The following is a 27,425-nucleotide window of genomic DNA, read 5'->3' as shown; positions in this document are numbered from 1 at the left end:
CCCAGTTTTCAGTGCTTTTCCACTTGTGACCTCCAACGCATTACATTTGCCCCCTTCCTCTAAAGAGCTTCTACATGGGATAACCAATCCTGCAATTCTTGGTTTGAACATTTCCAACTCTCACTCCTCAGATCATCCTAATATCTATTTCTTTGAGTCACCCCACCCAGTATGTTCAGTGTCAATGCTCATTTGCTTAAACTTTAGAGACCTCTTTCATTGTGAGGTGATTGCAAATGTTGAAAAAAAATACATGAGGCCTGAAAAAAAAAAAAGTATTTCTCTCTCCACCCAGATGCTGCCGGTCCTGCTGGGTATTCCCAGCATTTTATTTTATTTCAGGCTTTGAGCAGCTGTTGTGCTCTGCATTTCAATGTTCCACCATGTGGTCATCTTCTCCAACTACCTTTCATCATCTCCCTCTGGAATCATAGAGATATGCAGCATGGAAACAGGTCCCTCGTCCCAACTTGACCATGCTGACCAAGGTTCTTACCCAAGCTCATCCCTTTTGGCTGTGTTTGGCCAATATCACTCTAAACATTTCCTGTTCACATACATGTCCAAATGTCTTTTGAACATTGTAACTGTAGCCATCTCTACAGCTACTTCTGGCAGCTTGTTCCATATACCCACCATCCACTGTATGCAAATTATTCCCCTTTAAATAATTCCCATCACATCTTAAATCTCTGCTCTCTCATTTTTGACTCCCCTATACTGGGACAAAATACCTCGTCTACGTCCCTCACGTACATTTTATAAACTTCTATTAGATCAATCCTCAGATTCCTTTGCTCCAGGGAAAACAGTTCAAAGCTATCCAATCTCTCCTTATATCTCAGGCCCTCCAGTAACATCCTTGTGAAACTCTTCTGCATCCGCTCTAGTTTAATCATAACCTTTCCAGAGCGTGGCAACCAGATCTGCACACAATACTCCAACTACGCTTTAACCAATATTTTGTAGAGAGAGAGAGAGAGAGAGATGAGCGTTTCAATAGCTCCGAGAAAGGTCAGACCTCATGCGAGCTGCGAAGCGGTTGAAGTAATTGTCGCTGTCACGTAATAATTAAAATATATTCCAGGAAAACGTGGTGATGGCAAATGGGTAACGGGTTCAAATTACACAGAGGAAACATACCTGTCATAGAATCCATCTCTGTAATAGTCGTAGTCAAAGTCATAGCCACTTCTGCAGAGAGAAAATAAGCCATTTAGTAGGAGCTAAGCGAGTGCTGACAGCATCTTAAATAATTCTAATGATTCCGTGACAGTCAGTTATTATTTATCCCAGTGCAAGTTGGCTGGCTGACAGTGCACATCTCGTGACTCTCGGCGGCTAGGAGGCAAACAGTGAGGATTATAGATCTCGAGGGTGTAGGAGAGGGCAGCTCCAGAATCCCATGGCTGATAGGAATATCTTCTGCAATTAAGGTCCAACCTGGCGCAGCTGGTGGAGCTGCTTCCTCAAAGTTGCAGAAAACTGGATTCAATCCTGATCTCGGGGACTGCTTGTGTGGAGTTTGCACGTTCTCCCTGTGACCGTGCAGCTTGTCCCTGGGTACTGTGAGAATAGACACAAAATACTGGAGTAACTCAGCGGGACAAGCATCATCTCTGGAGAGAAGGGATGGGTGACATTTCAGGTCGAGACCCTTCTTCAGACCTGGGTGTTTTGACTTCCACCCTCATCCCAAATACTTGTGCCTTGGTAGATTTGCTGCTCACTGTAAATTGCCCCCAAGTGTTCAGGTAGGTGGTGGAATCTGGGGTGGAATCGATGGGCCAGTTGGGAGAACAGTTAGAGGTGAATTAGTGTGGGAATAGGATTGCTCTGTGAGCCGGCATAGACTTAATGAGATGAATGAGCTCCTATGTTAAAAGGAAATTTGGGAAGAAAACAATAGCGTACCCCGACTCTAGCATACGGACCACCACGAATGCACCTAGCTTGGATGTTTTCCTATTTGAAAATTATTTTATATTTTTCCCCTCACAATACTTCCAGTAAAATTCATTCTGGACACACGGACACTGCTGCAGTCACAGCCCATCAATATTTGTACGAGAGGGGATCTGCCATCTCGAAACACTGCCATCCCCACTATCTTTATCTGCTGGGAATGTGCAATGCAGCCCACAGCACAGTAACCATGTGCGTGGGAACGTGTTAACCAACTGCTCCATGCTCCTCACAGCATTCGAGATCAAAACATTCACCCCAACCCCACCCCAAATTCCGGGCGGACATAATGAAAGGTGGAGGCCATTCAGTCCTTCCGGCCTATCCCACCGATCAAGTCACGATCGGTGGGATAGGCCGCAAGGACTGAATGGCCTCCACCTTTCATTATGCAGCCTTCTTTGATTATGCAGCCTTCTTTTTACTGCTGCAAGAACACCACAGCCTGACGTGTAAAACAGAAAAGTGCAATGGGATATAATTTTAAATGAAAACCACAATTCTTTAACAATGCTAAAACTCTGAAAAAACGTTCAATTGCATCATATCACAGGGATACCCAACTCATGCTCACACTGCTCATGATAGATTCTACGTGCGTTAGTTCACGATATCTCACTTTGAAAAACAACGGTGTCCAACACAAATCAGTTTATCGTGTGGAGCTGTAGCCCATCGCCTTGACCCTGATGTTGAACAGATCCAGATAAAATCTCTGCAAGGTGGGTTCATCAATATCACCAGATGCTTCGCTTGGGAAGGAGAGGGTGGAAGAGTCGGAGGTCAGGAGGGGAAAACGGGAAGCTTTGGCGAGTGGTATCGTGTTGCCACTCAGCCGACAAGTACCAGCTGAAGACAGGAGCTTCCACTACAGGGCGATAATGGAATGCAATATCGTGGAGGGAGGTGCAGAGTGGAACAGTGGTTGGCGTCAGATGAGGGACCGGAGCTGTCAGGGTGGATTGGTTTGTGAAAAGAAGCTGCCGTTAACCAATTCCTCCGTACTCCAACAACTATGAAGTAGCCAGGTTTTGACAGCACTCTGGCTAAAAATAATGAGAGATTCCTTATCACCAGCAAGATTATTCATGGCACAAACACAGGGGAAAAACCTACACGGTTTGGGCAGTCCGTCAAAATGACTGAGGCTAACTGTTTTTCCTCAAAATTTAAGTGAGTTTATAATGTGAGGTCTGTGCATGAAAGCTGCTTTGTGGTTGCCACCTGCGGTGTAGCCTGGTGGTGCTGTAGACAGTGCTGCTGCTTCAGAGCTCTGGAGTTCCAGGTTCAATCCTGATCTCCGGGAACCGTCTGTGCAGAATTTGCACCTTCTCCAGTTTCCTGATGTATCTCAAAGTTCATAGGTTGACTGGATGCTGCAAGTTCCCCCTTGTGTACGTGGGTGATAGAATCCAATAAAATTAATGGGAATATGGGGATAATATGTCCAGGCTACGAGCCCAGGAACCACTGCACAGCCACAATATCCTTGATCAATAAGCACGTGGCTGTTAAACCTCAAAGCAATATTGATGTCATATTCCCGCCTGCCTGCAGTGGTCTTTCACCCCCTTGCATATCAAGAAGCCACGACGTACCCGTGCTCTGTGCTTACCACGAGTTTGATTTTATTTTTTAAACTCGGGAGAGCTCTTGGAATGAACTCGCACCGTGGGACAGGGCAATAAAATCTCCGTTCCCGGTTCAAGAGTCAAGTCAAGAGTGTTTTATTGTCATATGTCCCGGACGGGACAATGAAAGTTTCTTACTTCGCTGGGAGCAGCACAACAGAATATGTATCTTCAACATTGTACATTCCCGACGTGGGGGTGGTGGGAGGGGGGGGGGGGGTGTGGGAAGTTTGAAAAAATGCAGAGCTCTTGGAAATAATACAGGGCATCCCCCTCCCACAAGTCAAAAGTGTTTTAAGCTCTCCACGGGTTCTATCCAGCACAAGAAGCTCCCTGTACATAACCCGCTGAGGTACTCCCCAGCCAGTTCTATCCAGAGAAGTTTGTGTGATTTTGTGTCTACCTCCAGTTCTAGACTTCTATATCTTGCAAGAAAGACTGTGACAATCAATCCTTTCGATACCCAACACAATTTTAAAAACCTTGATAAGGTCACCCCATAGCCTCTTTCCCTTCAGCAAAGCAGACCTAGTCTATCCAGTCTCTCCTCACGACTCAAGCCCTCCAGTCCCGGCAATAGTTTTGTGAATCTTTTCTGCACCCACTCCAGCTTAATCACATCCTTTCTACAACATGACAACCAGCACTGCGTAGAATACTCCAAGGTGCGAGCTGACCAACGTTTTGTCATCGGGTTTCATCCTATCAAAGATATTCCCTGTGCCCAATGCTCCCTACAGTTTTACAAGCTTTTTTTGTCTGCTTCCCAGAACATTCATGCTGTTTCTCTTTACGCACGTGTGTGGCCTGACTGCAGAGGGTTCTTGAGCATTATCTATTTTTATAGCCCATGAGAGCTCTTAGGGCAAACAGAATCAAGGGATATGGGGAAAAAGCAGGAACAGGGTACTGATTGTATTGAATGGTGGTGCTGGCTTGAAGGGCCGAATGGCCTACTCCTGCACCTACTTCCTATTTTTATACAGCTTGAAACTAAGGTGTTTTCCTGAGCTACTCCCTGTTTGCCAGCATTTGGCCCATATCCCACTAACATTTCCTGTACACCTGTCAGATGTCTTTTAAATGTTGTAATTGGACCTGCCTCTACCACTACTTTGATGAGAATGGCTCTGAATCCTCTGGGATTAACAATAGATTTCCAGCAGCAGTAATGGGGCAAGATAAAGCTGAGCTTCAAAAAAAAACTTCTACTTTCTTTTATGCTAATTTTGTTATAAAAATCAAAGGTGTAGGGCAAAAATGTTAAATCACACTTACATACGTCTATTTTTTCCTTTGTATTTGCAACGTGAAAGGGAGCTACTGCCTTGATTAGGATGGAGAAGAAGTGTAGGAAGGAACTGCAGATGTTGACTGAAACCAAAGATAGACACCAAAAGCTGGAGTAACTGAGCGGGTCAGACAGCATCTCTGGAGAAAATAAAAAGGAAAAGAAACAGGTGATGTTTCAGGTCGAGACCAATAAGGGTCTCGACCTGAAACGTCACGTATTCCTTTTCTCCAGAGATGCTGTCTGACTTGCTGAATTACTCCAGCTTTGTGTCTGTATTTGAAGAATGTTTGCAGGATGGAGACCATCTTATGACATCACCAAGAAAATGTCTGATCGGATTTGCCTAATTGACACAAATTTCCAGTATGTTTTTGGTGTGACCTATCCACCATCAGTATGGAAGAAAGACACAAAATGCTGTATCAGGCAGTATCTCTGGTGAAAAAGGATGGGTGACGTTTCGGGTTGGGAACCTAAACGTCACCCATCCTTTTCCTCCAGAGATACTGCCCGACCCGCTGAGTTACTCCAGCACTTTATCTTCAGTATAGATCAGCATCAGCAGCTCCTTGCTATACCATCAGCATGGGTTGGCTTGGAAGTAACTCTTTATATTTTGTTAAATGAGCTTGGATCGCTTCCCATGGAACAGACAATATCTTTCCAGGTTAACAGATCTAGAATTCCCAAGGCCAAGTCTCACACCTCTCTTAAACGGAGATTCATCATAAGCTGTTTCTAATATTCAGTTTCATTCCAGGTGCTCAATGGACAGTAAAAGTATTTCTGCAACCGCGTCATCAACATCAGTCTTCTTCTCTCCACTCAGCACAGCTCCCACTCTCTGGTAAGTTCATTTCCCCAAGTACATTTGGAAAGTTTCCATCTGATGCAGATGGCATATGAATATTCAAATGACACCTCTTTAGGAATGGGCACCAGGCCTTTCCAGCTATTCACCTCTGCACCCAAATCTCTCACTTGATAAGGAACTAATGACTTGATTTGCATAATCAACAGAAGAGGTTTGCAGATTTGAAATTAAGAAATTGGTTTCCAACCGATATGCCCATTGGGAAACTGATGGAATTTGGTCCAACAAGGATTTGGCTTCTGCTTGATTATATTCTGCACTAGAGATGAGAACGAGTGGGAGATATAAAGCCAGCATTCACCCCAGTCAGGAGTCATATGGCATAGAAACACCCAGCGAGTCTGTGCTGACTATCAAACAACCATTGTACACTCGTCCCATTTCATTCTCCCCATATTCCCATCAACAAACTTTTGGTGTGCTGGCCTTTATAAATCAGAGCATTGAGTATAGAAGTTGGGATGTAATGTCAAAATTGTACAAGGCATTGGGGAGGCCAATTCTGGAGTATTGTGTACAATTTTGGTCGCCTAATTATAGGAAGGATGTCAACAAAATAGAGAGAGTACAGAGGAGATTTACTAGAATGTTACCTGGGTTTCAGCAACTGAGTTACAGAGAGAGGTTGAACAAGTTAAGGCTTTATTCTTTGGAGCTCAGAAGGTTAAGGGGGGACTTGATAGAGGTCTTTAAAATGATGAGAGGGATAGACAGAGTTGACGTGGATAAGCTTTTCCCACTGAGAGTGGGGAAGATTCAAACAAGGGGACATGACTTGAGAATTAAGGGACAGAAGTTTATGGTTAACATGAGGGGGAACTTCTTTACTCAGAGAGTGGTGGCTGTGTGGAATGAGCTTCCAGTGAAGGTGGTGGAGGCAGGTCATTTTTTTATCATTTTAAAATAAATTGGATAGTTATATGGACGGGAAAGGAATGGAGGGTTATGGTCTGAGCGCAGGTATTTGGGACTAGGGGAGAATACGTGTTCAGCACGGACTAGAAGGGTCGAGATGGCCTGTTTCCGTGCTGTAATTGTTATATGGTTATAACAACCACTCCCTCCCACGCATCAGGGAGCAACTAACTGGGGCAAACTAACTTACTGCATGTTCTTGGGATGTAGGTGGTTCCGTTTAGTTTGGCTTACTGACGTGTGTTCTGAGGTACAGTGAAAGCTTTTGATGCGTGCTAACCAGTCGGCGGAAAAACAATACATGATGACGATCCCTCCATCTCCCCGGTGCCATTGTGTGGCCATCTGAAGTGGCCATTACTGAGCCAGAGACTCCTGTGTCCCCTCCCTTGGCCGACGGCTGGAGAGTTACCAGTGACGATGGCAGCTTCAGAAGTGAGTAATGATGCAGTCCAGATATCAGGCCGTAGTCACTGGGAGGATGATAATGCAGTCTGTCTACTTGAAAATTCGCCTTCCCCACTCTTTAGTGGAGGAACAGAATCATTTTGTGGTGTTCTGCCAAAACTCAACATTCACCACCACCCATTAAATTATAGTGAGTGGGATCTTTCCGTGTGTAAGGTCACACCATTCTTGCACCATGGCAATGACAATAATAAAAATAAGGAAGTGTCACAGACTTTATTTTGGTGAAAATGTTGACCAAATACCAAGTTCTTGCTTACAGAAAAATCCTGTAGAAGAATGTTTGAATGTAGATGAAAGGTGATGTTACTAGTTACTAGTTCTGCCCATCTCGGGTGAAGTCATCTGTCACATCCTATTAAATTCAGGCAGAGCAGATTTGTAGCTGGTCATTCAAAGCCAAGGAGTGTCGACATTTCATCTCACAGGGAGTGGTGAATCCCAGGAATTCTCTACCTTGGATCATTAGAAGTATTTAAAGTCAAGCGTGTTTAATTGCCATGTGTACTGACAACAAGCCTGCAAATGCTATACATACAGATAACATATGATAAACACAAACATTCAATTAATTAATAACCACAATACTAGTGGAAAGACACCCACCCATAGTGCAACCAAAAACAGTCCATTGAAGTTTATAGTTGAGGTTAGTGTTATGTCGTGTTCAAATGGTTGTTGGATGAAGCTATTCACACAGCAATAATCTCTTCCTGATCTTTGGTGGAGGTAGATAGAGTTTTGAAAAAGTGAGGAATGAAGATCTATGGGAAATGGCATATATACAACAAAAAGTAGTAAACACTGCCCAGTCACATCATCGGCTCTGACCTCACTACCATCGAGGGGATCTATCGTAGTCGCTGCCTCAAAAAGGCTGGCAGCATCATCAAGGACCCACACCATCCTGGTCACACACACATCTCCCCGCTACCTTCAGGTGGAAGGTACAGGAGCCTGGAGACTGCAACATCCAGGTTCAGAAATAGCTACTTCCCCACAGCCATCAGGCTATTAAAATCAACTGAAACAAATCTCTGAACATTAATAGAACATTATCTGTTTATTTGCACTTTATCTGCTTATTTATTGATGTGTGTATATATTTATATAATGGTATATGGACACACTGATTTGTCTGTATTCATGCCTACTATATTGTGTTGTGCTGAAGCAAAGCAAGAATTTCACTGTCCTATCTGGGACACATGACAATAAACTCTCTTGACTTGACTCGAGGAGATCAAGCCGGGACAGATCAGCCATGATCATATTGAAAGGTGGGGTGGGGGCAGCGTCAGGCTTGAGCAGCCCGGTGGCCCATGGCTGCTTCTATTTTATTGTGTTCTTCTATTACACAACCCACACAAACCATTTAGGAAGTAGAAGAGAAGTAGTTAAAATAAACAAAAGGGATTCTGAGCTTCAAAAGAAGAGTCGCCTTGTGTAATAGCAAAGAAGTTCTGCAAAGCCTCTGTATAATACATTATCAGATGCAACATCAGATTTGGGGTGGAAGAGTTGTTGCCTTATAGCATTTACTTCGCCAGAGACCCAGGATCAATCCTGACTACGGGTGCTGTCTGTATGGAATTTGTACGTTCTCCCTGTGACAGCATGGGTTTTCTCCCTCCCCGAGACCCTTCTTCAGACATAGCCCAGTTTGTATTAACTATATCGGGGAATCGAGTGCCAGAGGACACAGGTTTAAGATTTGGGGGGGGGGGGAAAGAGAGAAAGATTTATGGGAACCTGAGGTAACGTTTTTTTTACACAAAAGGTGGAATGAGCTACCGGAGGAGGTAGTTGAGGCAGGTACTATCGCAACACTTCAGAAACATTTAGACAGGTACATGGATAGGACAAGTTTAGAGGGATATGGGCCAAACTCAGGCAGGTGGGACTAGTGTAGATGAGGCATGTTGGTCAGTGTAGGCAAATTGGGCTGAAGGGCCTGTTTCTATGCTGTATAACTGTGTATGACCCCATAAGAACTAGAAGCAGTAGTCTGTACTTTCTTCTCTGCTTCAGGCCAGGTCAGGTTGTTTGGTATTCAAGAAGGTATAGAATCTTGGCTGTATCACTCACCATGGTTACACACTGTAACAATACAACCTAGACTTGGTGGCAGGATACTGGAACATCATGTTCCCTGTCCGGGTCTGTCAATTGTCAAAGACAAAACCTGCTTAACACTTCTCCTTTAAAGCAAACAATGCACATCTAAAGAGATGCACGCATGGGACACATGACAATTTTAATTCACGGCACTTTTACCAAAAAATAAAATTGTGAACCTGCTCTCAGCAGAAAGCAAACTGCTGGTCGGGCAGCCTGTAGAAGGAAATGGACAAGCGATGGGTTGAGTTGGGACATTTCTTTAGACTCAAAAGGGACCTGAAACATAGCTTGTCCATTTCCCTCCACAGATGCCGCCTGACACACTGAGTTCCTCCAGATGTTTGTTTTATGCACTAAATTCTAGCACCAGCATCAGCTGGTGTGCAGGATGCCTTTACTGACCAAAGCTGCCCTGCCACGATTATATATCATTGTACAAATTCACTGGCGGCACTTCTTTGGGTATTTCTGGTTCACTTTGTCTTCCGTCTCAAGAGTATTTTTCTTGCCAGCACCGACGGATTAACGGTGATCGCAAGTGAACTGGAGCACACAGAGGGGCTCTGGGCTCATCTATTTAATGTAATTATCACTCAGTCATAGAACACACACAATAAGTATGATCAGCAAGTCAGTGTTGAATAAACAGGTAAAGAGGGAGTAAGCAGAGGTTCGCCTACTGACGAGGAAGATGGACTCCGTCTGCGATAACTCGGGATGAAGAACAGGGAGTGAAAGGAAATAATGAAAGAGTGAGAGAGGTGGAAGAAAAATGAGTCCCAAATCATTTTGTATTACTGGAAGGTTAGCAGTTAATTTTGGGATAATTCTGTCAACATGACGAGCCTAAGATTATATAAACAAAATCTGCATTTACAAGAGATTAGCTAAATGAGAGATGATCTCACCGAAACACAGAGTTTTCAAGCTTGACAAGAATAAGGGGCAAGTCATTTAGAACGGAGACGGGGAAACACTTCTTCACACAGAGAGTTGTGAGTCTGTGGAATGCTCTGCCTCAGAGGGTGGTGGAGGCCGGTTCTCTGGATACTTACAAGAGAGCTAGATAGGGCTCTTAAAGATAATGAAGTCAGGGGATGTGGGGAGAAGGCAGGAACGGGGTACTGATTAGGAATGATCAGCCATGATCACATTGAATGGCGGTGCTGGCATGAAGGGCCGAATGGCTTACTCCTGCACCTATTGTCTGTAGGGGGGTGGGGGTGGGGAGGATGAGGGAATATTGGCGCCGGGGTGGAAGATCAGCCTGCATTGAGGAATGGTGGGGCAGGATCAAAAGTCCAGATATCCTTTCTCATTTTCTCTTTGTGTGACTGAAACCTCTCCTCAATCTCCCAATTCCTCATTCCTGCCAATCTACATTCACCTCATCTCCGTGCAAAATACAGTGCATTCCAGTGTAATGCCCCCGTTCCACTTAGGAAACCTGAATAGAAACCTCTGGAGACTTTGCGCCCCACCCAAGGTTTCCGTGCGGTTCCCGGAGGTTGCAGGTGGTTGCCGGAGGTTGCAGGTAGTGGAAGCAGGTAGGGAGACTGACAAAAACCATGGGAACCGCACGGAAACCTTGGGTGGGGCGCAAAGTCTCCAGAGGTTTCCGTTCAGGTTTCCTAAGTGGGACAGGGGCATAAGGAGTTCTCATTCGTATTGGCTGCCATTTCATTCAGTCCCGTGAACATAGAAGGCAACGTCTTCCAGAGATCATAAAGTGCATCGTGGAATGGCTACAGCACTGAACGAGGCTATTCAGCCCATCATGCCTTTTCCAGCTCTCTACCAGAGAAACTTTCTAGCTCTACCCAGTGGAACTATCTCATAGCCCACATTTGTCCCCAGCATGTACATTTATCCAATACCCTCTTGAAGGCCATGGTGGATTCTGCCTTCAGCACATCTGCAGACTGCATAATATATTTCTCCGCAATGGGACAGAGAGTAAGGTTGACTATTATGGGCAAAAGTTCTTTGCCAAAGGGAGGCATAGCGGCGCAGCTAGAAATGCTGCTGCCACAAAATGCCAGAGACCCAGGTTCAGTCCTGACCTCGGATGCTGTCTGTGTGGAGTATCCACATTCTCCCATAGCTGCTCCGGTTTCCTCTCACTTGCCAATTGATGGGTTAATTGGCCACAGTAAGCTGCTCTTCGTGTGTGGCGAGTGATAGAATCTGAAGGGTGTTGATGGGAATGTGGGGTGAACAAACTGCGATTAATGTAGGATTAGTGCACATAGGTGGCTGTTGGTTGGTGAGAACTCAGTGGACCGGGGCCAGATTCCTTGTTGAAACCGTGACAATGTGTGAGCATTCAGGACCACGAATCACATAAACCCTTCTCTCTCGTTTCAGTTCTTGAGGGAGATGTAATCTGCGCGCCGTCCCATTTTCAAGGCATTTTGAAACCATGATTTCTTGGCCACCTCACCCTCAGTGAGGCACCAACAGGTGGGAGGGTCACACTCCATGAGCTCAGGATGCCCAGTCCCACTGCCCCGTCACCGTGACGAGGGAACACACGGGAAGTCCCCCGATCCCCACTGCATCAACCACGACCTGATTCACAATCCTACTTATCTTTCCCAGTGGAAACATATGAATTTGTTCAAGCTTTCTGTTCTATAAGGTCATAAATATTCTGTTTAAAACTGAACACAATTTACACAGTTGGAGCATTAAACACAGCGCAAACTATTTGCAGTGCAAGGTAACTCTGAACTGATTGACTGTATTAGCAATGCATCATTAGCATTACATCAAATGACTTTCCCACTGCTGTGAGCAGCTACACTAGACTGACAGCATACCCATCATATCTGCATCCAAAATTAGCTCAATGAATAACAATATAAACCTTTTCACATGTGCCTTGCCAATTGATAGAGGTTTCATTAGAAATGATTAGATTGGAGCTTAACGCCACTGGGAGCCTGCAGCTTTTCACGGATCCATTGGTCTGCTTTATTTTTATCTCCAGTTTTTCTTCATACGAGGGGATTATTGGGGCTTGGCCTGGGGACAAAACAGGGAACTTTGTTGTTACAGGCTGCTGGTGGTGATTAGGTAGAGGAGGTGCAGGAGAAACTAAACAGCAAGGATTAAAAGTGTTAACCAGAGCAGAAGATGTTGGATAACACTGCAGATGCTAAAAATGTGAAGCAGAAACAATAAAGTTTGGGCAATATCGCAGGTGCTGAAAGTCTGTGTGAAAGCAGGCAATAACGGCTAATACCTCAGATGCTGAAAATCTGAAGCTTAAACAGAAAACACTGTTGTGATACCACAGGTGAAAATCTGAACATAATAATTAAAAAATGCTAGGGTAATTATGCAGATGCTGAAAATCCACATTGAAAACAAAAATGCTGGGGTAATAGCAATATGCTGAAAATCTGAAGCCAAGACAGGAAATGGAGTAATACTGCAGATGTAGGAATCTGACGTTAAAGTAAAGTGCTGAAGTAATACCGTAGATGCTAAAAATCTGAAGATAAAGTCAAAAATGTGACTACATTATGCTTGATTTCTTCATGCAAGTCACACTGACCAACATTTATCACCCAACCAGCATTACTGGAATGGATAGACACAAAATGCTGGAGCAATTCAGCAGGACAAGCAGCATCTCTGGAGAGAAGGAATGGATGACGTTTCGGGTCAAGATCCTCCTCGAATGGATTTCCTTGTCATTGCTGCTATGGGGAGAAACTTCCAATGTCAACCATGATCACCTGAAATAGAACCAGGACGAAAAGAATCTGCTCTCTCCCCTTCACCCATTGCAGAGAGATACAACACAGAAACAGACACGTTGGCACATCATCTGTCAGACCACCCAGCTACATGAATCCTATGCAAAACCCATTATTTTTATTCTCCCCATACTCCTAACTACTCTTCCCAGATGTTACCATTCAGCTACATACCAGGGGCCATTTACATTAGAAACATAGAAAACTTAGAAAGATAGCTGCAGGCGTAGGCCATTCGGCTCTTTGAGCCTGCACCGCCATTCAATATGATCGTGGCTGATCATCCAAAATCAGTAACCCTGTTCTTGCTTTTACCCCCCCCCATATCCCTCGGTTCCTTTAGCCCTAAGAGCTGAATCTAACTCTCTCTTGAAACCATCCAGTGAATTGGCCTCCACTGCCTTCTGCCTACATTGGCCAATTATCCCACTGATCCACATGTATTCGCGATCTGGGAGGAAACCGCAGCACCCGGATGAAACCCACAGGGTCACAGGGTGAAACGTGCAAACTCCACACAGATAGCACCGGAAGTCTGGATCAAACCCTGGTCTTTGGCAAGAGCTCACATAGGGAAATGAGACAGAAGAAACTGTACAGAATTCACTGCTGGATGGATGTTTTCTGATGGTCCACTATAACAAAGTGAATGTTCTTCAGTGGTTACTGGTCCTTGACTACAATTACACGGAAACAGTTGATACCATTGATAACTTGCCCTGAAGGACCCAAAGCAAACTGGAAGCGATGAATGTTGAATGAACTAGAATACGGTGATGAGCTTCAAGAACCATAATGGCAGAACCAACACTCAGTCCTGAAAAAAGAATACTCGATTTACACGGCACTTTGCACAAACTCACAGTTTTTTAAACCAACTTATAGCCAAAGGAATCATTAAAGTGTTGCACTGAATACAAAAGCAGGAACACAGCAGTGACCAGGAAAAGGGTAAGAGGTTGTTGAACAGGTCAAGTTAAAGGGCTGGCCTCTGTATGCAAGTCCCTTAAACACTTGAAGTTTTATATCAACAAAAGAGGGAGGGCTGCCTTAGGTCACAATAATGCTCTGTATACAGAAGGTACACGTTATAATTGTATAGAACTGATAACACTGAATGTATAAGAAAGAACTGCAGATGCTGGTTAAAATCGAAGGTAACCCGAAATGTCACCCAGTCCTTCTCTCCAGAGATGCTGCCTGTCCCACGGAGTTACTCCAGCATTGTGGCCAACACTGAATGTATAAACTGAACAACATGATGAAATGTAAAGGAAGCTGCTTGAAATAAAAATGTTGGAAGCAGAATACTTTATGACCAGTTTGTTTGGCTTCCTACAGATTTGAAATATGGCCCAATGGCCACTGTATTTTGTACTTTTTAATGAGGACACCTCTTATTCTTCTAAACTCAAGGCATCACAAGTTTGTCTCTCCTGTTAGACAAACTTGCCTCCCCAGGAATCCAGCTGGTAAACCTTAGCTGCACTCCCGCCATTACATGTTTATTGCTGCTACAGCAGGAAAGTCAGGACTGTACCTAGTACCTGTACCTAGTACAGAGGACTGTACCTCGTACAGTCATTATTCTGCATGCGATCTCTCGAGGGGCCCCTATATAATTGGAACAAAGCATCTTTACCGTTTAAATCCTCTTGCAATAAAGACCAACACATCACAATGGCCTGCTGTAATTGCGTGTTACATTTTCAGCGATTCACAAATGACAACACTCTCGGCCCTCTGAACACTAACACCTTTCATTCAGTCACCAGCAAACAAATAAAATGCCTCTTTACTTTGAGCCCAGCGCCGTACACACTGTACAATCATCACTTAGCAGCAATCTCTGTCAATCCACTCCTCCCCATGTCCATGAGTGGAACACAGTTCTCCAACACTCAAGAATATTCCAATATGCTCACTAATGCACTGTCGTCCTGCAGCTGAACACAAGAAGACAATCCAGCCTCTAACTTCAAGTAATCCTGGCTTTCCCACTCTCTCCATCCCTCTCCCATCCTAGTTCTCCGATCAGTCTGACTATCCCCTTGATTAAATTTTATCTTTGTCTGCTTCGTTCTCCGTTGTCATTTTCACCAAGCTAACAATGATCTACTCTACGTTTTCCTTGAGCTTCGTCCCCTTTGATGTCTCGATTTCACACCTTACCCTTCGATATCTCTGTATCACCCTCTCCCCTGATATTCAGTCTGGAGAAGGGTCGCGACCCGAAACGTCATCCATTCCTTCTACCCAGAGATGCTTCCTGTTCGGCTAAGTTACTCCAGCATTTTGTGCCTATCTTTACAATAAAAAAAAAGGTGCAGGATTAGGCCACGAAGCCCTTATGCCTGCCTCACCATTCAATATAATTATGGTTGATCTACCCGAGGCCTCATCTGTAAAGGTTCTCCTCAACCTTCACTGTCCAGGTCATCCAAAAATTAGTTTTCTTCCCGAGGTAGAGAATTTCAGAGGTTTACCACCTTCTGCGAGAAGATGATAACGAGGCCCCAGTTACATCTGACAGAAGTGGATACCACCACACGGCAGGTTGGTAGGTCAAGGGCGATGGTGCGGTTGTTCCTGCAACAACCAGCAGGCAGCTCAAGGCAGCTGGTGCAACCATTATTGAAGATGCTGATCCACTTGCATCCCTTCTGCCTTCCTATATCCCACTGTCCGCAAAGCTGACAAGCTCTTCCAATTAACAAGGATGCTGGATATGTGGAAATACTCATCTCAAGTGGCCTCTTCCCTATCTGTGATCCCAAGCTCATTCCCATATCTGCTGGGGTCCAGTCATTGCCACATGAGATCAAAGGAGAAGGCACCACCGATGTGCCCAGCCAGTTTGCTCAGCAACAGTCACACTGGGTACTGGAAGGGTTGGGCACTTGGTGAGTCGGAGGGCATCAGTGCCCTGTTGCCAGTTGTCCACTGAAGGGCAAGGCTACATCTGTTCTTATCCAGAGGATGTTTATAAGGCGACACAACCACTCCCCCTTCTAACCCCACTGTCCAGCACTGCATCTGTGGTACTGCAAGTTACTGCTTTTCCAGTATTACACCCAGATGCGATCACAACTTTCCTGCAATATGGGAACCAGAACTGTGCACCCCACAACCACAGCTATGAAGTTGACTCGGACTCTGAAACAGCTAAGCAAGTGACTTAGTTGGACTTAAACTGCAACACTGAAATGATGATCGGATAAATCTGTCTCAATCACATGGCACTGCATTCAGACGGAGCAGAGGTGACCTTGTAAAAACCTCCCTGCATAAATCTGTGGATTGATATCTAAATTGGGAGTGCTGTCACACACAATTTAATATAGTTGTCCTCACAGAATGGTACATTACAGGCGCGGTGCCACATTCCACCATTATAATCCCGAGACTGGTCCCACTACAGTTAGCAGGATAGCAGTGTACGTGTGCGAGGGACTCACCCTGGGAGTCTTCAATATTAACTCCAGACCTCATGAATCTTCACGGCACCGGTCAAATGGTTCCTTATCACCACCCACCCCGTCCTCCATCAATGCTTCTCCGTGCTATAGAAACAATGAAAGTAGCAAGGCACAGAATGAACTTCCATGTCCATCATCCATGGGTGGCATGGTAGCACAGTGGTAGACTGAGCCTCGAGGGCCATGACTGCCAGGCTGGGTCTGCGGCAGGTGGTGTGTGGACCAACACAGAGGTTTGCCTTTACTTGACCTTGCCTTTGCCAGTCCACCTGAAGAAACGCGTCTGTTTTTACACCGACGATGACCTGCATTGTGTGATATGATAAATGTACTCAGTGTGACAGTTCCCGCAGCTCAAAACTACACATGCCCGAGGTACCGTGGACCACCAGCAAAGGCAGAAGTGTATGCTCCTTCACAAGCTAACCTCGTAGCCCAGTGCATCTCTCAATCTACTGTTACCCCCGAGGCAGGAGATCAGTCCCAGTTCAATGAGGTGTAGAATGCCTGCTGGAAGCAACATCAGGCATTTCAGAAAATGATGAGATGCCAGCCGAGTGAAATTGTAACACAGGACCTCGTGTATGCTAGACAACTAAGAAACCCAGCAGGCAAAGACCAAGCTAAGCGACTTCACTGCTAACGGATCGGACCGAAGCTCTGCAGTGCCACCACATTTAGTGGTGAATGTTGGTGGAACATTGACGAGCTAATGGAAGGTGAAGGTGCCATGAACATTCCCATCGCCGCTGATTGTAGCGCTCAGCATGCGAGTGCTTAAAGCCAGGCTGAAACATTTGCAGCCTTGTTCAGCCAGAAGTGTAGTGTGGATAATACATATTAGACACCTCCAGTGGAGCCAGTCTTCAGCCAATTCAATTTACTCCACCGGGGAGGAAACAGCAGAAATCACAGGATACAGTACAGGCTGCAGGACCAGACAACATCCCAGCTGTAGTACTGAAGATCTGCACTTCCAATCTGGCGACACCTCTAGCCAGGCGGTTACACCACAATCAGAACATTGGGCAACCACAACATTCAGATCCCCTTCAAAGTCACACGTCATTCTGACTTGGAAACGTATTGCAACCACTACATCGTCCCTGGGTCTAAAGTACCTTTCACAGAGAGAATATCCAAACTTCAGATAGACAGCACCAAAGTCAAAGTCAATTTTATTCGTCACATGCACTGAAGATGCAGGAGTGAAATGAATTTGCCAGCAGCGATACACTTAAAAAGAACACCCAATACACAATACGATTTAACACACACATCCATCACAGCATTCTTCACTATGGTGGAAGGCAACAAAGTTACATAGATACATAGAAAATCGGTGCAGGAGTAGGCCATTCGGCCCTTCGAGCCTGCACCGCCATTCAATCTGATCATGGCTGATCATCCAACTCAGTATCCCGTACCTGCCTTCTCTCCATACCCCCTGATCCCTTTAGCACGAGGGCAACTTCTAACTCCCTCTTAAATAGAGCCAATGAACTGGCCTCAACTACCTTCTGTGGCAGAGAGTTCCACAGATTCACCACTCTCTGTGTGAAAAATGTTTTTTCTCATCTCGGTCTTAAAGGATTTCCCCCTTGTCCTGGACTTCCCCAACATCGGGAACAATCTTCCTGCATCTAGCCTGTCCAACCCCTTAAGAATTTTGTAAAGCCATGGTCGGGGCCATAAACCCTCCGTAGTCGCCGCTACGGATGGCCCGATGTACAGGCCCTCTCGTCGGGATGATCCAAACTCTGACATCGGGACGGTCAAACACACTCTGCGGCTTGGAGGTCCCGAATGGGCACTTTCCTACCGGAGTCCGCAGCTTCAGGATGTTAAAGGCCGCTGACCGGCGGTCAGAGCTCTTCTCTGGCGGTCCCTGGCAAGTCCGCGCCCCGCCCGCGGTTAGAAGCTCCGCAGACCACAGCCCCATGATGCCAAAGTCATCAGGCCAGCAATCGGAGCACTCCTCTCTGGCGATCCCCGGCAAGGGTTCGCCCGCTCCACGATGGAAAAGTCCACGTTGCGCCTGCTGCAGATGCTCCGGGCCCGACTTCGGGAAAGGCCGCTCCAATCCATGCTGTTAGGCCGCGAGGGAGACGACATGGAAAAAGTCACCTCTCCGACGAGGAGGCGACCGAAAGCGAACCCCCCCCCCACCCCCCCCCCCCCCCCCCCCCCCCCCCCCCCCCCCCCATCCATACAAGACACACCAAGAGACACCTAAACTGACATTAGACACACAAAAAAGTCAAAATAACAAACACGCTGCCGACTCGCAGCGCCCCCACCGACCAATAGTGCGGATGAAACCCGGTCTCTGGTGCCGTAAGGCTGCAATTCTACTGTTGCTCCACCTCAATTGCGGCCATTTGTTTTCTGACAACCACAGGTGCGCAAAACAGGTCTGAGTTGCACAACACGTGCTGAATGTACTGTGAGAGGTGTTTGATTAGTGAGTGTGCCGGTACATGCAGGGACCACAGCCAGGAATGCATGGTGAATGGGCAGACGGTGTCATCATTACACTCTGGGCTGAGTGTCCGTGAATGAAGGAGCTGTTCATTCCAAAACAATGAACATTTTGTAGGTTCTCATCTGGTATGTATGTATGTATGTATGTATGTATGTATGTATGTTCCCAAAATAGTCAAAATACAGTCAAAACGGTACACGATAGCGTGACAATTCTAGGGCCACCTTACGAACCATTTTCCTGGAGTGTGCAGTAACAAGTCACGTTTGATTTTACAAGGTATTTCCCTTTATAAACTTTAATTTACTTTATACCGTGAGCGGCACAGCGCTCCCACTTGCCGGGCCCGTTAGCCGCGCCTGCGCATTTGGGGGAGGGTTGCCGGGCAGGATATCCATCCGCACGTGCATAGTTGAGGGAGGGTTGCCTGACCTGCCGTCATTTTCAGATCGCCATTTTCTTCAATGTTGGAAAAAAATTGAGCAAGTGGGTACTGCTACCAACATATAGAGAAATATGCAGGGTTTGGGAACTGATATAGGCTACCTTTTATCATTTTTACTTCAAGAAAGCTGTGCTTATATATGTGTTGCCATTACATAGAAAGATTTAGCATATGCAGTAGAAAGTTCTGAGACTCAATTATTCATGCGACATGTTTCTGTTCCAATTGAGCCACTTTTGACAAGTTGATGGACTTCATTTCGCTATTGATACTCTTATTTCCTTTGGTTGTTTGTTGCAGAATTACCAAATCCTGGTTCCTGGGTCCTCTTACCCTGGTTATATTAAAATGGTCTGAACTTGCTTTACCGTTCAACATTACGTGTTCCTCTATCGTGGTGACATCACAACGGGGACCCAACAGGTCCACGGGTAGTCTATTATTAACTAAAATCCAGTCCCCATTTCAGAGACCTAGTGATGTGGGTCACCGATGACAATGACTTCCTGCTGAGGCTCAAGGTCTCTCAACAGCCTGCACACAGCAATCATCCAGCATGAAGTTGGCTTGATGCCTGTATCTGAAGCGACGGTAGAGATTATTTGCACCTCACCGGTATCTCGCCAGACCCAATCCAATTACGAGCCTGCATTCAACATATTATTAGACCAATTCCCTAGGTTACTAGTTCGGTAATGTAACAGTCATGTACCACATCTGAATTAGATGGATATTCCTTCATTGTGGGTGGGTTTGAATCCTGGAGCTAAAGGAACATACAAGGTCCTTGGTCCAAGAGAAGGCAACATTTCAAGAAAGAATCCCACTATTCTTTTGCATGGACAGCTAGTGATGGCTTCTAAATGGTGGCTTTACCAGTGAAACCGACATTGCTGGAACAAATAGAAGCATGAAGGGTCCTGACCCAAAACGGCATCTGTTCATTCCTTCCACAGAAGATGCCCGACCTGCTGAATTCCACAAGCATTGTTTTTTGCTATGCCTGCCTGTTTGTAGGGTACGTCAAAAAATCTTTGTTCGACAAGTACCATGGCCCTATCCCCGAACTCTACCTCCGCTACATCGACGACCGCATTGGTGCTACCTCCTACACCCACACACAACTCATTGACTTCATCCGACACTCAAATACACCTGGACCATTTCCGACATTTCCCTACCATTTCTAGACCTCACTATCTCCATCGCAGGTGATAGACTACTGACCGACATCCTCTATAAACCCACTGACCCATGACTATCTGGACTACACTTCTTCCCACCCTGCTTCCTGTAAGGACTCCATCCTCTACTCCCAATTTCTCCGTCTACGCCGCATCTGCACCCAGGATGAGGTGTTCCACAACATGGCATCGGAGATGTCCTCATTCTTCAGGGAACGGGGGTTCCCCTCTTATACTATAGATGAGGCCCTCACCATGGTCTCTTCTATACCCCGCAACTCTGCTCTCATTCCCCATCTCCCCCCACTCGTAACAAGGGCAGAGTCCCCCTTGGCCTCACCTTCCACCCTACCAGTCGTCACATATAACAAATAATCCTACGACATCTTCGCCACCTCCAACGTGATCCCACCACTTGGCACATCTTCCCATCTCCTCCCGTCTGCTTTCCGCAGAGACCACTCCCTCCATAACTCCCTGGTCAATTTGTCCCTTCCCACCCGACCACCTCCTTTGCTACACTTGTCGCTTCACCTTCCCTCCTCGACTCCAATCAAGGACCCAAGCAGTGTTTCCAGGTGCGGCAGAGGTTCACCTGCATCTCCTCCAACCTCATCTATTGCATCCGCTGCTCTAGATGTCAGCTGCTCTACATCAGTGAGACCAAGCGTAGGCTTGGCGATAACTTCGCCGAACACCGAACTTCGCAATAACCAACCTGATCTCCCGGTGGCTCAACACTTCAATTTCAGATAGTCCCTGCTTTCTCCTCCCCCTCCCAGCTCTCCCTCAGACCTGTGTCTCCGCCTCTTCCTTTCTTCTTCCCGCCCGCCCACCGTCACATCAGTCTGAAGAGTCTCGACCCGAAACATTGCCCATTTCCCTCGTTCCATAGATGCTGCCTCGCCCGCTGAATTTCTCCAGCATTTTTGTCTACCTTCGATTTTCCAGCATCTACAGTTCCTTCTTAAACAACTCGAAGGCTTATTACTTTGCCAACATGCAACTCACTCTTTTCATAAACATAGTTCTAACTGATTTACTTCCTTAAGGCAATGAAAGCAGATGTTTTTAAGGCAGCATTTTTTCAAAATTAAGTTTTAATTGATTTTTTATACTGATTCAATGACTGCTTTTGAGATGATTTTTTGCAAGCTTAAGAAAATCAGAATTTATTTTCCTTAAAACCTATTTCAACATACCTTTGTCCTGGGAAAGTCACTTTCCCCAACCAGTTTCAATCAGGTTTACAACGGAGCACCAGACAAAACTCTTGGTTTTGGTTGAATTTCTGTACAGTCTGATGCAATTGTAACCATAATAATCATAATCATAATTTATTAGCCAAGTATGTTTTGCAATATACGAGGAATTTGATTTGCCATAGTCAACAAAACACACAAAATACATTTTAACCTGAACATCCACCAGTGAGTCCTCCACATTCATCACTGTGAGGGAAGGCGAAAAAAAAAAATGTCCTTCTTTGTTCTCCTGCAGTCAGGTGTCTCGAGCCTTCCGTTGACGGGGCGATCTTGGCTATCGTAGCCGGTGGCGTTTAGGCCCTCACGTCGGGGTGTTCAAGCTCCTGCATCGGGGGGGGGGGAAATCTCAGCTCCCCCATGTTGGGCGATCTGACCCCAGGTGGGGGCTGGTTGAAACCTTCTGCATCGTTTGGGGCTCCCGACATCTGTCTCTACCCAACACTGTGACCTACTCGAAGGTGAAATCCACAGGCCGCGGTTGGAGCGTCGATCCCAGGTAAGGGATCGGCTCCAATGGTAAGTCCACGTCCCCGCGGTGGGGCTCAGTCCCGAGCAAGGTCGCCAGCTCCACGATGTTAGGCCGCAGAGTGCCCAGAGATACGATCCGGAAAACAATCACATCTCCGGCAAGGTAAGAGATTGAAAAAAAGTTTCCCCATGTACAGAGGTCCAGCAATTACTGCAGTTGATTTTTCCAGAAAAGGGTAACTTCTGCATTCTCCTGTTCCTGGGCCACATATCCGTCTTCTGTGCTTCCCTCAAATGGCGATGTGTCACCAGAAGGGGAAGCATGCTGGTGAGTCTCAAGCAACGTTGTTGCATGGTGCGTTGGTCAGGTTAGAATTGCTGGCTGCGTATGCAAGCTGTAGCCATGAGGCTTGTGGCAGTGCATTGTGTAGGTGCAAAGTGAGACCTAGAATGTCAGGTTTGCAGAGATTGCCAGTAGGTGCAGGGAGGATGTCATGAATTCAGGAGTGTTTGAAGCTTGTGCTACATTTGGTTGGAGATCAGGTTAAAATTGCACTCGCTCACCTTGACTGTACCTGTAGGGCCATTGAACTTTCAGTGTTCACTGGCGATTAGCCGTCGTGGGTATCCACTGCCTTTAGACACTACGGCCACAGGCGTTGCAGCGCCAGAGACCCGGGTTCGATCCTGACTAAGGGTGCTGTCTTTACGGAGTTTGTACGTTCTCCCTGTGGGTTTTCTCCGAGATCTTCGGTTTCCTCCCAAACTCCAAAGACGTACAGGTATGTAGGTTAATTGGCTTAGTATAAATGTGTAAATTGTTTAGTGTGTGTAGGATAGCGTTAATGTGCGGGGATCGCTGGTCGGTGCGGTCTCGGTGGGCCGAAGGGCCTGTTTCTGTCCTCTATCTCTAAAGTAAACCACCATTGTAAACCACCACTCATAGCACCATTGTAATGCCAAGTATCTTACGATGTTTGGGCCATACCTTGAGGAACAAACCATGCTTCTTTGTATTCTTGTCAGTAACGATATTAACGGCCAACTCCTGCTGAATCTTTACTCAAATCGAAACTCATTAGAAGTTCAAAGCTTGACCCAATGGTGCTTTATTCACCCATCTCCCGTCATCCTGGGAATTAACCTCGTGAACTTACGCTGCACTCCTTCAATAGCAGCCTTTGGTCAGCAGCTCCCTCAATAGCTCTGGTAAGTTTGTTGGTCACTTACCTACAATAGGAGAATTCAAAGCTCTTGCTGTTGGATTGTAAGCCACCCAAGTAGAATATGAGGTGCTGTTCCTCCATTTTGTGTTTGGCTTCATTCTGGCAATGGAAGAATCTCAGGACTGAAAGGTTGATATGGGGATAGGAAGGGAAGTTAAAATGGTTGACAACTGGTAGATACAGCAGCACTCGGCGGGCCGAGCGCAAGTGTATGGAGAAATGGTCGCCTAGTCTATACTTGGTTCAACCAATGCAAATCAACAGCTAACAGGTCAACAGGATGCATAATGGTATTGCAGCAACTGTGTGGGTCAGGGAAACTAATGGTCAAACCTGCTGAAATATTCCTTTGTGTACGTCCGCGAACCTGGAAAGTCCTTCAAGGATTGTAGGCAGTACAGAGAAGAGGTAGAAGGTGAACCACAGTGTGGTGTAAGAGTTAGGAGGAAAGACTAGAGACTCATGAGTATGACAACCTGGAAAGGCAAACTCCTTTTCAAGGGCAAGGTACTTATTAGGAAAAAGATCTTCCTTGTAGGAACAAACTTGTGAAGGCTAACTTGAGGACTGGCATCAGAAAATTCTTTCATACAGCATGTTTGTGAATACTAAAATTCATTTAATGAACAATTCAATGCTTCCTCATTAGGAACTCTCTGAATAGTTAAATGAAGGTGGACTGAATGGGTTTCCTCATTAGTCATCATGTAAACCAAACTAAACTTCCTGTCCAGTGAAGTTCAGCAAACTCCATCGCAAGCCTGACACGCCGGTTAATTTCATTCAGGCATGTGATTGGTACGGCACACCTCTGATTTTATTTTCTTAAGCTTCCCAACATTTTTATAATGCTTCGAAAGGATTTCATTTTCACGGTTATTTTTTAAAATATTTCAGTCCATTGAAGCCTTTTATTACTAGTCTTAGAATTTGCTGGGTAGGAGTGAGATTAAATTGAACAATTGGCTAACTAAAGTAACCTTTCATCCTTCACTCCATAGACACAGACCTTATGACTCTGTCATCACAGTTTGATGAAAAAGGCTAACAAGCAGCTTCACACTTTCGAGAAATGCTGCAAAAAAAAAGCGTAAGAAACAAAGCATTGTGCTGATTGTGTTCCGTGCAAATATGTCACATTACATGTGAGATACAGGCGGTACAGTGGCACATTTAGTAAAGCCACAGCCTCACGGAGCAAGGGACCCAGGTTCAATCATGAACCCGAATGCTGCCCGTGTGGAGTTTGCAAGTTCTCCCTGTGACAACATGGGTTTCCTCTGGGTGCTCCGATTTCCTCCCATTCCAGAGATGTGTGATGAATGAACTCATCAGGTGGGTGGCAGGAGAATTGGGAGAGTCAGTGGGCATGTGAGAGAGACACACGGAGGGGGAATTAGACCGAGGAGTTGAAACATAAATCACTGAACACTCAGCAGATCAGGCAGCATCTATTTCAAGAGAAAAAGAGGGAATTTTATAAATTGAAGACTCTTGTCAGAGATTAAAATGCCAGAAGAGACTTGGACTGAAAGATTAGTTCTGTTTCTCTTTTCATAGATGCTTTCTACCATGCCAAGTGTTTCCAACATTTTCTATTATTATTATTTATTTCCAGCATCTGCATGTTTGATTCATTGGGGACATTTGTCAGTGAGTCGGGAAAGCCACGAGGGTCTGAATAACCGTTGTTGTATGTTGGAAGAAAATTTGATTTTATTTTTTATTTTTAAAGTGTACAAAATCATGAGAGGAATAGATCGGGTAGATGCACAGAGTCCCTTGCCCAGAGTAGGGGAATAGAAGACCAGGCGACATAGGTTCAAGGTGAAGGGGAAAAGATTTAGTAGGAATCCGAGGGGTAACATTTTCTACACAGAGAGTGGGTGTATGGAGCAAGCTGCCAGAGGATGTAGTTGAGGCTGGGACTTTCCCATCGTTTAAGAAGCAATTGTACTGGTACATGGATAGGACAGGTTTGGAGGGATATGGACCAGGCGTAGGCAGGTGGGACTAGTGTAGCTGGGACATGTTGGTTGGTGTGGGCAAGTGGGCTGAAGGGCCTGTTTCCACACTGTATCACTCTATGACTCCATGTGTTTTGAAAGTATCAGCTTCTCCCACAACCCAGAACATCCATGCAGCCAGTGCACCGCTCCAAACGTCCACACAACAGGCAATGCTAACACCGTGAGGAACATGCTAAGTGCCTGCAGTGGGAAACAGATAGGTTCAGTGAGGGGGTATAATGTGGGAAAATTTGAGGTTACTCATATTACAGGGAAAAATGAAAAAGCAAATTATCTAAACCAGACTTCAAAATGTCATGACACAAAGATGTTGAGGCATCTCAGTCCCTGAAACACAAGCGGCTGCCACACTTGTACAGCCAGTCATCAGGAAGGCTCATGGAATGTTGGAAGGGGTATAGAATATAGAGACAGTGTTACACAGCACAGAAACAAGCACTTTGACACAACTCACCCATGCCGACCAAGGTGCTTTCTGGAACTAGTCCAAATTTGTATAAGTTTGACATATCCTTCGAAGCCTTTTCTATCCAGTAGACCCCACTACAATGGGGAAAAAGTACTATGAATATCTGCCCAACCTATGTCCCTCATAATTTTATGAACCTTTATAAGGTCACCCCTCAGTCGCCTTCACTTCATGCTAAACCGTTCTATGCTATCCAGCCTCCCCTTATAACAAGCCCACCAGTCCAGGCAACATCTTTGTGAATCTTTTCCACATGCTCTCTGTTTAATATAAAAGTCAAGCAGTTCTGATTCAAGGTTACTCAGCACTGATGGAGCACTACAGAGTGTCCTGGTCTCCATATTTATGAATCCCTTGTTCTGGGTCTACAGCTAACTGTAAAGAGGTGGGATTGGGCAGTGCTCCATATACTTCTTGGATGTCAATTGTCATCATTCCCCCGAGGGAAGAGATCTGAAGGGAAAATATTTTACACAGAGTAGTTGATATCTGGAATGTGCTATCAGAGTAGATGGTAGAATCAGATAAATTCACTGACTTTAAGAGACATTTAGACAGATATTATTCAAGGTGTAGAAGCATACGTTCCTAAAGTGGACAAATGGGATGAGTGAAGATGGGCAAAAATGTTAGCATGGGCAAGATGGGCCAAAGGGACAGTTTCTGTGCGGTACAACTGAATGAGTATGTGTCTCTCGCACAGAAACAAGCACTTCTGCCCAACACATCTATTCCCAGTACTCACCAATTTTCTGTAGCATTGGTTCACAGCATTCCACACCTTGGCAATTCAAATGTTCATCTTGATAATTCTTACGTGAGGGTTATTGAAATTAGGCCCCCTTTACCAGATCCTCGTGACTGCTGTCACAGTGACAATATGACGAGGTCTAGGATTCAACTGGCACTTGACCTTAATAAAAACTGCTTCCCTCGCTGATCATATTCTTCAAAGAGCTCAGGAGAATCACTGGCATGAGAGGCTTTGAAATGGAAATAAAATCAATTTGAGAGCATCTGGGCTGCTTGGATAGAACTTTGTAGGAGGAATTAATCCTGTTTTCTTGTGGGACTGTGACTGGCTAACGTACACTGTACAAAAGCTGAAGCGGAAGGGTGTACTGGTGAGATTGATGGCAACAAATCATCCATTCTTTCCCCTACTGAAGGTGCCTGATCTGATAATATCTTCCCCTTCCATAGTTCACACATTAGTACTATTCTCTCTTAACCACTAAGCACAAAATTAATGCCTGCAGAACTACAATTCTAACAGTATGACACGGAGGACCCATTGTCCATTCTTTGTTAAAGCAAAGCACACAACCAGTTTATTATA

The 27,425-nt window shown here is 45.5% G+C and overlaps 1 protein-coding gene across 3 annotated transcripts in view; it reads right to left on the bottom strand.

Moving 5' to 3' along the window:
- The window catches only part of LOC129705222 (RNA-binding Raly-like protein), a 546,381-nt gene that overhangs the window by 65,747 nt on the left and 453,209 nt on the right, over positions 1-27,425 (bottom strand). For 2 of the 3 annotated variants that reach the window (XM_055648693.1, XM_055648694.1), the window contains exon 5: positions 1,144-1,194. The exons of the other annotated variant lie outside the window; for it this stretch is intronic. In XM_055648693.1, coding sequence (XP_055504668.1) covers positions 1,144-1,194 — 51 coding nt within the window. The remainder of the gene's footprint in view (positions 1-1,143; positions 1,195-27,425) is intronic. 3 annotated transcript variants of the gene reach the window in all.

The sequence above is a fragment of the Leucoraja erinacea genome, chromosome 17 (assembly GCF_028641065.1).
Source record: "Leucoraja erinacea ecotype New England chromosome 17, Leri_hhj_1, whole genome shotgun sequence".
NCBI classification, from domain to species: Eukaryota; Metazoa; Chordata; class Chondrichthyes; order Rajiformes; family Rajidae; genus Leucoraja; species Leucoraja erinaceus.
This window is presented reverse-complemented; position numbering and strand designations above follow the sequence as displayed.